General features: G+C 37.3%; 1 protein-coding gene across 1 annotated transcript in view; it reads right to left on the bottom strand.

Moving 5' to 3' along the window:
• The window catches only part of LOC146666374 (netrin receptor UNC5D-like), a 195,277-nt gene extending 181,116 nt beyond the window's left edge, over positions 1-14,161 (bottom strand). Inside the window, exon 1 of the mRNA XM_085414373.1 lies at positions 13,846-14,161. Within this exon, the coding sequence (XP_085270499.1) occupies positions 13,846-13,930 (85 nt within the window). The 5' untranslated portion in view covers positions 13,931-14,161. The remainder of the gene's footprint in view (positions 1-13,845) is intronic.
• Between the last annotated feature and the right edge of the window lie 585 nt (positions 14,162-14,746).

The raw sequence follows: 14,746 nt of genomic DNA, 5'->3' as shown, positions 1-14,746 counted from the left end.
TGCAACTCTGTTGACTATTTTGAATAAGACGCTTGATTGTTCGATGATCACGCTTCAGAAGCTTTGCAATTTTGAGACTGCTGCATCCCTCTGCAAGATATCTCACTATTTTTGACTTTTCTGAGCCTGTCAAGTCCTTCTTTTGACCCATTTTGCCAAAGGAAAGGACGTTGCCTAATAATTATGCACACCTGATATAGGGTGTTGATGTCATTAGACCACACCCCTTCTCATTACAGAGATGCACATCACCTAATATGCTTAATTGGTAGTAGGCTTTCGAGCCTATACAGCTTGGAGTAAGACAACATGCATGAAGAGGATGATGTGGACAAAATACTCATTTGCCTAATAATTCTGCACTCCCTGTATAGTCATATATCGTTTGGCTGATGCTTCCCCTTACACATGCTTCCCCTTTTACATGTGTGACTATTCTGATTAAACTATTAGCATTTACTTCCATTTTTCCTTTCACTGGGTTCCTCACCGGTTGATATAGATTTACATTTTTACCTAGCAGCTCATGTTTGCATGCCATCTGCTTTATATCTATGAAACACAAGAGCAAATGCAGTTATGCATTATCCTGTTTTATGTTTAGTTATTCAGTTATGAATAATCAATGAATTTCCTAAATACCTTTACGTTAGTGATGGTCACATGGATCTTCAAGGTAACCCTTTTAAGCCACATTTAATAAAGAGTCACAGTCATCTCAACAGCACATTGTGGTAACTTAAACGCACAGAGCATGAATCTTGCAATGACTGCAAAGAAAGCTAGTTTTTTTTCATAACAAAAAGGCTATGAGGAGTCCCCTTACTTGGTCTGAAGTTTGCTTGAGTAGTGCTGATAATGTGTGTGCTCACTGTTGGGTATAATCCATTCCAGGTATACTGTATTCGCATTACATTTCTCTGTATTGTAGTATTGTAATGCAACACATTACTGTACTAAACTCAGTAATCATATTACAGTTACAATATGTTATTACTTGTGTTACAAAGATTACAAAAGTAATAACATCAGATTATCTGCCTGACGTGCAGATAATACTATGCTACCTGCACGTCAGGCAGATAGAATAAAAAAAAAGATAAACAATGCATTTTTCTTCTTGAGCTTTTTGCTACAATATGCTGATTTCAGTATGTCTGCATGGAAGAGGAAAATGGTGGTGCGAACTGGAGATGGACATTACCTTTATTTGTATTGCAAGGACAGGATTGCTATGGTATGGTATTGCTAGCTTCATCTGTATTTATTTCTTCTTACATCGCTTTGAAGTCTCCATGGACTGATTTTCAACTGCTTTGTGTTGTTGGTTTTGTGTTCATAAACAAGATCTTATGCATGTCCTTTTTAGGATAGGGAAATATCAGTGTGTGGGCCTGTCGTCTCAGGTTTATACTGGTTCTTTTTTATTATTTTATTTTTGCTTTTAAATTATTAGGCTTATATTGTTAAAAAGTAATTATGTGGCATTACATTTCAGGTCATTTTACAGAGTTACAGAGTGATGCAGTTGTGTAACAAAATTACATTTTCCAGTGAGTAATTAAGTAACGTAGAGTGTTACTTTTAAGAAAACTAGCAAGTAATATGTAATTCATCACTTTTTTTGACTAATTACCTCAACCTATCGGTTACATGGTTCAAATCATGCTTGTGAATGAAACTGGTTTTGTGTCTTTATTTACTTTTTTGTTATTTTTTAAAACGGTAATGCTGTTACTGTAATATTATCCAAAAACATACACCCAAAATGTTCTGCCCTAGATAACTGCCAACATCAATTATGTTGCTTATCTCACAGCTAGCACAGCTGTAAGAGTCTAAGAGGAGAGAGAGAGACATCAACGTCACAGAAGGTTTGGTGAACTCTGAACTTATAATTACTGAAGCTGTGGATAAACCTGCTTTTCATTGCTATAAATAAATAAAAACAAAACAGTAAGCCAAGATAAACAGTTAAATAAAAAGCAGATGTAATGAGGCACAGTGTGGTTTTAAATATCTCCTCTACATCCTCCGCTTAGGGTTTCTCTGTATTATTGTAGGGTCTTTACCTTACAATCTAAAGTGGCTTGAGGCAACTGCTGTTGTGATTTGGCACTATATAAATAAAATTGAATTGAATTGAATAGCAGTTTGCGTGCCTCCTGTCTGAACCAATAAAACCTTCTGACCCAATGCATGTCCAAAGATGAACTGCAGACCAACTGCACTTCAACACATTGAAATCGATATTCAAGATAAGATAGCAGCAGTGGATCTGTCTTGAACATATGGATGGATGGAACACAATATGTTCAAAAATGAATAAAAAAAATGGAAAGAACAAATGTATAGGAACAGTCTCAAGTGACTAATGTTAGGGGCAAGTTTGAACCAAGAAAGGGCTTTTTTCTGTAGAGAGATGTTCTCCAGGAGCTCTGGGTTCTCCATCAAAAACACAGGCATCTATTTGAGGATCCAGAGCCATCAAATTAATCAGAAGCTTCATTTATTTTGTTTTATGTTTGTTTGATGTTAAATTTTTACAAACAACTGACACATGCATACACATGTTTCTTAAGTCTCGCTACTACACTAATGTTGTTATTATTACTTTGGGAAACAGAGTTAGAGTTGTTTAAAAGCTTACTTTGCTTAAGAAATAATTATCTCTTACTATTTTGGGAACAGAAGTTACCAATTATAGGTTATCATAGCAATAAGCTGCGATTTTGAGTTGTAGTTGCTATTCATTGTTTGTTTTTTTTGACTGATGAGACAGTCTGTTTGCACAGTTCACTATAATTTTCGGTTTCATACATTTTAGATTAGCAATTGTCAAAGAGTGTTTGATAATCTTCTCTTTTGTCTCCAGGAATGAAAAACATAAAGGCACAAAGGCAGTTGTCATCCAGCTTTGCGTTTTATTTTATCAATGACAGAGCTTTGTTGGTTTTAAAACATACAGTCACACATGACTTCAGATAGGTATTATGTCAGCTTCATATGCTCAGAGGGACTCTTAAACCCCATCCTGTTTCTGTGACACTCATAAAAGCACCAAATGGCCCTTGAGGATGCATATGAATTCAAAAAGGCAATACTAGACATAAGAAATGTGGATGAACCAGCCTGTCTCGCAACAGTCAACCAACTTTTCAAAAAGTACTGTGTTCATAAAAGAGAAGGGACAAAGACAAAACAAAAAACAAGATCCAGAACATTTAAACATAGTTCATCTTGAATGCCATCAATTTGGAAAAAGCATGGCATTTAAGAACTCTTTCATCTCGCAAACTTTGATTTTTGTCTACACAAGTGCATAACTGTGGTTCAGTTGTGCATTACGCAACCTCCCCCACACACCACCACCAACAAACCACCACCAACAAAAAAAGACAAACATACTGGTCTAAAGCACAACCATTTAATATAATGGGGGGCAAGATATCTTTTGTGAGGAACAAAGGAACCTTAATTGGTTGTGATCCGCAAGTTTATCTCTATGGAATTCCTACAATTTCCTTTTTTTTGGATACGTTTCCAGTATGTTTCACATCAATCAGTTATGTCCTTCATAATATGATAGACTATGGTGAGGGTCCTTTTTAGACTGGGGTGCCTTTCAAAAACTGCTGATGTGATGGTTAAAATCATAATGACTTCTGCATGTAAAAAAAATGTACACATACCAAGCAGACATTCTGTAAACACACACTATACCAGTACTTTACTACCCAGTCATTAAATATGTATTTGCTTCTGATTATGCTTGAAATTAATTTATCATGGAGAGCAGAGATAGGCGCTCGGTGTTACTGACAAACTGATGTGGCAGTTACTGATAACATGAGATACTCAGATATTCTGCACTGTAAACCTCGCGTCTGTGTTTCTCTCTCCCTCTGCTTTTTTCATCTTACATGCCCTGCTCTCTTACATTACCTCTGCAGTCCTGGCTCCTTCCTCCTTCAGTCAGGTGAGTTGAGAAATGATAGCAGAACCAAAACATGTGTCACAGCTATAAACAACTGAAACTAAATTACACCGAAAGGAATTGCAAGGGAGGTGTGGACAACAAGAAAACGATGAAGGGTCTGGGCATTTACAAAAACACAAGCACTTTAGAGGAAACAACAGTGCTACCCATAGGTATAAACTGTGAGCTACAAGGGAGAGAAAGAGAAAGAGAGGTTAAGAGAGAGTGTTTGGCATTGAAGTGAATGGTGTACACTATGAATCTAACATTTGTGCCAGTGCCCTTGAGTTAAACAGTGAGACATTCAATGGTGCATTGTGGATGGGCAGTTATCTCCAAGGCCTCCTTTTCAGTATTATTTCAAAACACAAGGAAGCAATACGCGCTTTTATCGAAGAGTAAGTGAAAAGGTTGTGGATACAAGGCTGAGGGCAAACCTGCAGGAGGGAAGTGAAATAGCAATATTTGGCACCATGTTATTCTTCCCACCTGTGAGCACATAGAACTTACATATGGGCATAATGCAGTGGGTTTATGGGAAAACACAAGCTGTATAAGCTATGCTTGAGGATTCAACACCTATCAGTACCTGTCAGTACTGGGTTTATCTAGGTTAATGGATAAATAGTGGTTTGGCTGACTTTTACAAATCTATTTTTTAGTCTGTCCTAGGGCTGCTCAATTAATCGAATTTTAATCACGATTACGATCTGGGCTTTCAACGATCATTAAAAATGACTGAGCCGATTATTAGCCCCTCCCTCATTTATCCGCGACACCTTAAAGGCCGGTCCGTGAAAATATTGTCGGGCATAAACCGGTCCGTGGCGCAAAAAAGGTTGGAGACCGCTGATTAAGAGGACCCGAGGGAAGCTCGGAAAGCTAAGCAGAAGTTATTTGGAGAGTGACTGCCGTTGGTTGAAAAGAGAGTTTAAAAAAAAAAACTTCAGTGGTGTTGCACACTATTTTATATTATTTTTTTAAAGTCATTGTTAACCCTTTAAAGCCGGTCAGAGCTGCATGCTCCGTTTTGCGTAACTATTTTTAAATCCCTGTAGAACCTGAACCGTAGCGCAATAATTTGTTTTGCATATGAAACCGGAGGAGTTGTACTTACATCTGATGCCATCAGCTTGTCCTCGGTCACGGTTTCGTTCCACATATAGCTTTGCAAAAATTGCATAAAAAGCGCTTGCAGGAACAAAAACATAATATTGCAGAAACACGTTTTGCCGTTCCTATCAGCTGTTCGTAACACTTCCCACAGTGAAATGATGCACATGCTGTTTTCTTTGCAAATTTGCATCATAGGATTGTTTTTTGTTTTTCCTGCAGTATATAAAAATTGCTGTATCTCCAAAATAAAACTATGAAGACACTCAAAATAAATTTCCTGTTGTTGTAAACTATTTTTTGCAACTTTATTGTATTTAAAGTTTTGAGGGATAAACCTCTTAAATTTCTCCAAGTAGAAATATATGTAAACAAAACAAAAGCGATTTTCAATTTTTTTTGTAGTTTATTGCACTTTTTTGCAATTTATGTAATTACTATGGACTTAATGCATACATATTATTAAAATATGGGCTATAACAGTTGTATTGATGTATAGCAACTTGAAATGCTCCCACAAATGGCACTACAGCATGTAAAAAAATAATATAAGCTCTGGTGGACTTGGTTCTATAGTAGGTCTTAAAGGGTTAAATAAATATCGTCAAATAATCGTGATCTCAATTTCAGTGAAAATAATCGTGATTATCATTTTTGCCATAATCGAGCAGCCCTAGTCTGTCCTCTCTTTTTACTATTACACCACAAAAACTGAGAAGCCGTACAAAATGTAAATAAAAATATACAAAAATGCTTTTCATGCTGTCAAATTTATAAACCTTAATATGTTAAAACAGTATAAAGAAAAAATATGGCAACTATTCCAGAAAAATTTGGGGTGTCACTCTAGATTAAAATTAATAGGGATTCATTTGTTCTTCTCGGGATCTCTGTGGCTATTGGTGTTTTTGTCCACAGTTCTTTATTCCTAAACCTCTCTGGTCACTGGATAACATAAGTAACAATACTGTTTAATAAATAATGATTATAAAAATATATAAGCTCACATAAGCCGACTAGACACTTAAGTAGACCTCAACCAGTATATAGCCAAGCAAATATTATCATCTGACATTAACTGTAAAGCAATCCCTCTGTAGCCGCATTTGTAATCTGTCCAGTCTGTCCAGCAGAGAGCATTCTGCAACTTTCCTGTTGCATTTGGAGCACCATAAACACAACTAGCAGATGACTGAAATAGGGCAGAGCATAAACTAAATGAGTAAATGCACAACTACACATAATAAATATCAGGGAAATCTGTTCATGTTTTGTGTGTTTAAAAATAAAATCCCAAACAATAAATTGAAATCTTTGCTGAGACAATTAGTGGTCTTTGTACTCTACTGTAGTAACTGTAGTAAGGAAGAGCTCTACACAACCATGCTTGAATTGAATAGATATATAATGTTCCAGCAACCAGTTTATAATATAGTGGTTTTTTTATTGGTTTTTTATTTATTTATTTATTTTTGGCTTTTTTAGCCAACAAAAAGGACTCTGTTCCAATCAAAGATCTGCAGGAAATATTATATCTAAAAGTTTTCAAAATCCCAGGATCCCATAAAAAAAGAATAGCTATCTTACAGTTAGGGCTTTGTCCAAGCAGCCAAAACACGGTCAATATTTCCACATATTTGATTTTGCAGCTTTCTATATTCCCTGTAGAGAATATTTCTTTTGGCTCTTTGACTGCATGAGCTCAGCTCCTTCGGAATGTGGAGAATAAATGACAGAAGATGGGGTTGATAGGTTGGGGAGAGAAATGGGTTCCCCTTAAATAATGCAGTAGTGAAAGTGGGAATATGACCACCATGCGATCTCCAGCAGAATAAAAACAACAGTGGATACTAGCCCAGCTGGGCTCGTGAATTCATATCATGTGTAATGTCAGTTACGTGAAAGCCAGAGCTTGAGCAAGATTCTGGCAGTCATTTTTGTGATAAATTAAACATGGCAGAGATGACTCCATTGCCTTTTATCCACCTCCCCATTTCAATTCCCCTCCCTCTCTGTATCTCTGTTTCTCTCTTAAGTTTTTTCACTTACTCCATGCTCAAGCCCAGATGCATTTTTAGTAGCACAAGGAGTTGCATGGTCAACTCACAGAAGCTTGATCAATGAATTTATGAAAGACAACAAACATGGTCCTAATATTATACATATAGCATAAGCTTTTTGTTGCACAAAGGTTATAACAGCACTGTAGTTATCCAACCAACCTGATTAGTCTTGCTTTGGGTTGACAATTTACGGTCCAATGCACATTTACGACCCTACCTAATATAGCCCATTTGGACCTGAGATGTTGAGAGATGTTTTAAAAGAAGCTGCTGAATCTTGTCCAATTCATTCACATCCTTAGGTCATGCCTTTCACAGAAACCTGCCTTTCTGCTGTTTGTTTTTGTTTTAATGTCTTACCTTGTCACACAGTTACAAGAAAAGGTTTGTGAACCTTCTGGAATTATCAGGTTCTTTGATTACTTAAATTTTGTCTACATGTTAGCCTAGACAAAATAGGCTTGTAACACAATTGTCAACTATTCCAGTTTTCATTTGTTAGGTAGATATTCATTTTTCACTTTTAGAATTCAATCTTTTTTTTCAATGCAGACTGTGCCAGCTTGTACACCTAACATCCCTCTCCCCCACAGAATCCATCATCACGCTTCAGATCCCATCACTGTTGCCAACTAAACGACTCTGTTACTAGATGTAGCCACTTTTCACAGCCCTTCAGCAAAAATCTATGGACAGTACTGCCATGCAAATGATGGTCTTCTCTCACTGTATGCAGTGATATGAATTCAAAAGCTCAGCTAGGCTGGTATCTCTCTCTGTTCTTCTGCTTTGTTAAGAGACTAAGAGAATTGAAAGACTTTAAATGTAAATACAAACTGATTGAACTAATAGTGGCATCAAGATAGTGGTGTTTTACAGCTTTGATACAATACTTATCATCATCAGTGTTATCAACAATTGTTTATGTAGTCTTTTTTTAAGAAAAACATTTAGTAGAAGTTACATAAAATGATATTTATTTTCCAGAGATGCAGTAATTGCTATTTATTGTTGCTGTTTTTGGCGGCAATTTCAATAGATAAAATTAATACTTCACTGAAAACAGATGTTAAATGACAAACTAAATAATATTCCTGAAATAAAAATACTGACTGAATTTTAAAAATAATACACAGGGGTTAGGGGTGCATGAATATGCCCAAAAGGGCTATCACAATTACTGAGATCACAATCATTTGTCACTGATACATAATTGATTTTGGTGACATCAACATTTTATTGCAGAGTCCCAACAGCTGTGAGATCCCTCTCTACTTTCCCTGCTTTTTGCATAAAGCACAGGTTTTGCCACAGTGGAAAAAAATATCCGCGAGGGCATAGCACATCTTTTGTCCAGTATGTTATTTGAACAAATATATTTAGCCAAATTGAATGTGATTCCTGTGGTGATTTCAGTGTGTCTTTGTGAGATGGATGAATACACTCACCCGCTTTACAGGCTCATTCTCAGTTATACAATTTATGTTAGCAACCACTGTATTGTTCTTCTTTGCTTTCATGCAATCATCATATTGCAAGTTGTGGTGTATTTTCAGATAGCTGAATAAGTTTGTTGTGATGGTTTACAGTGCACACAGCTCTACAGCATTCTTTGCATATGAGTTGTTCTTGGTGAACATCACTTCCCTAAATTTGAAGTCTCTCTAAAGAACTGATGATGATCTGCTTCAAGAGACAAGCTCTTTGCCTTCCCCAGTGACAGACAGCTGATTTTTGTTTTGATGGTCTGTAGTATATCAGTGCGGTCAAGTGCACTCAGGAAAGTTCTCGCTGAGTGGTGCAGGGAACAGCTGTGATTGGCACATGTAGACATGGTTATTATGCAATGATTTTAGGGAGCACTTGATTGCTTTGTGTTCTACTGGCAGAAAATGCATTTTCAATATCTTTCAATCATGTTCGTTTAATTTTGAGAAGCCAAAATCACAATACTAGCAGTATTAGTAAAAAATTAGAGGTGCCATTACCAATTATTGACTTAATATTTGAATGTTAGCCTAAATAATACGTTTACAGTAACATGGGAATTTTGACTCAAAATTAAGACTAACAGAAACTTTTCTTCTGAAAAACTGAAATTAGTTGTTGCCAAACGGTGTACCTACTGATGGGCTGTGAGGCAAGGACAGGCAGGGATACGTTTTTATTGCAAACTGTAAGCTATACACCTACACAAAAAGCTATGAATAGACTGTTTTACTGTATGTATGGGTGCCCTAAAATAATAATTTAAAGAACTTCTGTAACAGAGAAAACCAGTGTATTTGTAGAGCATTACAGATTAAAGCAATTTGATTGACAGCAAAGAGGTTAACAAGGGAGGAAATGGATCAGTTTCATTTGTATAGAAAATCATACATACCCATCACACCACATGACTGACCACAGAAAAAAGGAGGGGAAAGGCTGTCAGTAGACAGTGCTGTTAAAGCTACCTGTCTTATGACTTCAGTTGCACCTGAGTAAATCACCTGTCAGGAGAAGTTGACCACTGCTAATATAGTGGGCAGCAAGCTAAAGCAGAAGTAGGACTGGCCTTTTTCACCAGTGTACTGTAAGCCAGGTTTTAAATACAAAAGCTAAAATCATTAACCTAGCTAGTGCAACTTAATATTTTATTAGCCTGCTGATGTTATTCTATGCATAAGAAAACAGCTAAAAACACAGACAAAAATAAATGCTATGACTGAAAAGTCATGACTATGGATTATTATGGAGGAACTGGTGGAACATCATGTGCAATAAATACACCTTGAAATTTTGACTCGCCCACTGGTGTGACAGTAAAAAAAATTCCAAAACCACTAATTCAGATGTTATGCATAAAGATTTGACAATCGTGAACCCGTTATTTAAAACTAGGCTACTTCATTATTAATAGCTATACATAAAGTGCATTATGCTATAGCCTAAAGTAATTGCAATACCAATGGTTTGCTAATTGGCTGTGTTCAGGTGGTTTTCTATGCTTTATTTAATGCTTTTATATGCCATAGTATGTGTCATTGTTATACTATTTGTATGCATGTATATGCTATTGTATGTTGTCCACTTTGTGCTCTGTAAATCTGTCATATTTACGTGATTTTTCTTTAACAAATTGATGCTGTTTTTGTTGGGGAGCAATTTTCAGCCGCAAATATATTCGATGCATCTAGAGTACAGAAATATATATCTAGAGTGCCCATGTTCATCATAATGAAGAACCCACTCCAACCCACTGCAGCCATGTCGCACAGATATGATATTAATTCTTCTTAGACAACAATAGAGCTCTTATTCACAGGGGAATAAGCTTGTTATGGCCACTAACTTTCTTCTGGCCTCTTTTTAAAAGAGATCTCTCTCTTATTATATTTCACGCCTGTCTGCTACGCCCCTCTCTGAGCGCCTGAATCATCCACACCTGAAATCCATCTGATCATCAGTGGAGGTGGATATCAAGCCACAGAACCAGCCTTCCTTGGCACTTGACCACTGAACCTCTTGTTCAAGTGGTGTTGTTTGGCACTGCTGGAATTGTTTTTGATAGTATCTTTGTGCGACCCTGCTCAGCTCACCCTTTGTCTTCCTTACTAGCTGTCAGAAGTGTTTTCCTCAATTAGACTTGATAAGGTTAAAGAAGCTTTGTGGGGGTTATCACTCCCACAGCCTACCTGTCCCCCAAAGCAGTCAACCTAGGAGAAACACTGAACACGTCTGTAATGTTCACTGGTGCTGCTCAACATTTTATCAGCAGCATTTCCTCGCTGAATCCCCCTGCAGGCACTGACTGCAAGGTTCCTCTTTTGGGTTAAGGTCTTTTTTTTGTTGTCACTTGGTGTTCTCGGCACATTAAGAATAAAATTGCTTGTTGAACACAAGTGATTTATCCCATCATTGAATGCATTTGGATGACCGTGTTTTAACTTGGCATCTAACTGATAAATAATATTTACTTATAGGGGACTCTCTACATGTATGTGGCTATGGAAGTGAAATTTAGTGTCAACACGTGTGAGTAACGTGCCATTTATATTTTATCATGTGCAAAGTAATCTTGCTTTTACATTATTTAACCAGTTGTGTGTGTGTGTGTGTGTGTGTGTGTGTGTGTGTGTGTGTGTGTGTGTGTGTGTGTGTGTGTGTGTGTGTGGAGACTACCTTTCCATAGCACTTAATTTCATGTCTGAATAAAGTATTTAACTGCAGACATCAGTATTATTGTATGTTATAAATATTTTTAAAGCCCAAGTGAAAGCCATTTCAAATCCGAAAGATATATTACAAAATACGTCCATGCAGCCTTTAAAAAATGTGTAGGGCAGACAAGCACATTTTCCTTTCATGCACTAACATTATTATTGTTTTTCTATCCAAGCATATTAGGTCAAGCCTTTGAAAAAATCATGTAACACTTCACATGGAAATGTAGCCATGGTAGCTGGTTCTATAAATACAATTTACAGTCAGTCTTGAAAGGTTATCTCAAACACATTTCTGCCTTAGTTTAAACCTACTTTTCTTTAAAAGATCGGTAAAACCCCCTGATCCTTACATGCAAAGTTGCCCTTAAGATACTTTGGCTTAATATAATATTTATGCTATGTAAATTTCCAAGTTGAAGCTGATTTCAAAACTTGGGATGCAAAAATAAAAACCTTGGGGCTAGTTAACTAATTGACTTGCAAATGCACCTTTGTTACGCTACCATATGAGATAAATGGATGTCAATAGGTCAGGATGGATTTGGCGGAAGCAAAAAAGATTCTCTGATTATCTATTCTCTGACAAAAGACAGCATATAACATGTGCATAACCACAGGTTTCATTAGTGTTGTCAGTTAAGTAAAACAGTTTTCTGTATTATCATTAAGTCAATGAACATTCAAATCTGCTGGCTAAATAGAACACGTCACATCATGAGTAACCAGCTTACTGATGATCAGACATTCTGAATCTGGTAGTGACACATAACTGATAAATTCAGATGTTTACTTTCATGTGATATAATGTCATAAAAGACGGGCCTGTCTTATGAAGGGGAAACACCAAAAACACATGTAATCTAGATTTGACAAAATGTTCAAAGGAGCTGAAGCTGCATCTGTTGTTTACAGCTTTTTGCAGGAGTCTACTTGCAACCTCATAAGGTTAAAAAAAAAACCCAACCCTCTGATCATCCAGTTGCAGAGGAGTGGACATAAAAATGGCTAGAGCAAGCCCCAAATTGGGTTTTTGAAGTACAGTACTTTTTCCCAGTTACATTGTATGCGCACAAATAATGAGCCTTTTAGCCTTTTTTTTTTTTTTTTTTGCATGCCTGTCAACATTCGAACAAAAAGCAGCTACTGTCAGAAGATATGCATGTGCGTGCATATTTGGCGAAGGGGGGGAGGTATTTTATTGTTTAAAGTAAAGCAAGAAAAATGAGGAAGGCCACCAAGCTATCAGCTTCTCTAGTTTTACCAGTATGCTATCAACATAGCATCACAATTTGCACATTGCGAAACATAACACCCCCCCCCCCCCCTCACCAGCAATCATAATTAAACAAAATGCCATGATTTAACAAATAATGTTAAACATTGTCCTGGCTCTCAATTTCAGTACGACAAAGCATAGGAGTGGAAAACTACATTCAAAGCATGTTTCACTAGTTTGCTCCATTACCATACAATCACCCAGCAACCAACAATGATGCACATGGGCACCAATGTTAATATATTCAAAAGCATATAATTGCTAGAAAGCCCACTTGAAATGTGAATAATGTGTCATTTATACCATACCTTGTGCATAATTTAGTCACTAAACAGCACGTTTGTATATTATAGACGATATAATCAGTATTTAAAGTGTGAGCAGTTTTATTACAGTCTGCTTTCATTCACAGTGAGTGTCATCATGAGCAACAGAAAGAATGAATGAATGGTAAGCTTTTTTGAGAAGCCTCAGAAGAAGAAAAGTAAGATGAGAGCAGTAAGAAAATGAGTGACAGGACAGGACTATGCCGTGCTAAAGGATATGAGTCGGTGTTCTTGAGGTAAAAGTCACTGCCATTGAATTAAGACATTGTTATTAATTGCTATTAAACCACTTATAACTGGTCCATCACAATACTGACTTTGTCTAACTGAGATGGGTTTAACATTGAAAATATAACAAATTTCCCACGCGTGGAACTAATAAAGGTTATGTTATCTTATAAATAAAATAAACAAAAAACACGAGGAGACTCTCAAACATTTCTTGAGTGAAATCAAAGTCAACCAGAACCTAGTCATTTTAACTGTACTCCAGAGAGAATATCCTTAAGGAAGCAAATTTAGATTAGTAATAAGCATTTTGTTGCACTAGAAGAAACTGACGTTAAACCTATTAAAGCAGCATTTATCTGTTGCGCACGACAAAAAAAGAAGAAAAAACTCGTCCTAATTTAATTTGAATTTATGTGATTTATAAAGGTGTCTGAAGCTTTATTGTTTGTTTGTTTGTCAAGCAAACATAAATTGCTAACACTACCTGGACATGAAAAAAGATTACTTTAAAAAAATCCTAAACAAGTAGAGTCAGCATCAGAAACACAGTCTGTCGGGGCATACACCTTTTTATTGAGTTTATTCGGGAGGACTGAGACGCCCCCAAAAGCACTGAGCTCTTCAAAAAGTGTCTCGGTGTTGAGCTTACCTCTCGCTAATGTGGTCGGCGCCTGCGAACCAAGAAGCACAAAGATGAAAAAACTCAGGTAGCATCCTCCCGAGAACTGTCCCATCACTGCTCTGCTTGTCTCCCTCCCCGTCGGGTCTGGGGGCACCGGCCTCGGGTCGCGTGCATTTGTCGTTTGCACGAGCCTCCTTTTAACACGTTTCCGTGTCCTGATGAAAACCTCTGTCCAGGTGGGCTAGTACGTGTCCGCCAAAGAGGACCGTCTCCTAACGGAATCGCAGTGCGGAAGGAAGAGATGGAAAGCGGTGCGGAGCTTTCAGCACTCGCCACTCAGCTGCGCGAGAGTGTAATAATTAGACTGAGCGCGCGCGAGCCAACAGCTTTCGCTGTTTCAGAGCGCGAGAGAGGGCGAGAGAGAGAGAGAGAGGGAGATTTAAAAAAAAAGTGAGTACGAGGTCTTGTTGAAACCCCGGTGGACCTGTTAGGGCTTGACAAAACGTGTGCGTGTGTGCACGTGCACACAGACAGTTGTTTGTGCTCGCGCCTGTATTGACCAGATGTAATGACCAATTACCTCTGTCCTGTTTCTGACGTTTCCAGTGGCATTCGAACCTGTAGTTCTGGACGACAGTGTGGTCATTAAAATCGACACCGGTGTGTTGCATCTCTTGCCAATGGCATTGTCTGGAAAATTACGATTTTCTAATTACTGCCGTTAACATATGACCATATGGCTTACAATTGGTGTCAATTAAGTGGGCGTTTTCTCACTTTACTCTCATTCCACCCAAGTTCTATTGGAGCGATAGTTCTCACTTTTCAAAATGAGATGTGGAATGGGGCGCGAAATATTTAAGTAATGTAAATAATATACCCGCTCTAATTTTCAGAGAACACTTGCAAAGCATTGCTTTTGATATTG

The sequence above is a fragment of the Rhamphochromis longiceps genome, linkage group LG7, assembly GCF_057381845.1.
Source record: "Rhamphochromis longiceps isolate RC_006_pf linkage group LG7, R_longiceps_female_GT1.1, whole genome shotgun sequence".
Classification (NCBI taxonomy): Eukaryota; Metazoa; Chordata; class Actinopteri; order Cichliformes; family Cichlidae; genus Rhamphochromis; species Rhamphochromis longiceps.
This window is presented reverse-complemented; position numbering and strand designations above follow the sequence as displayed.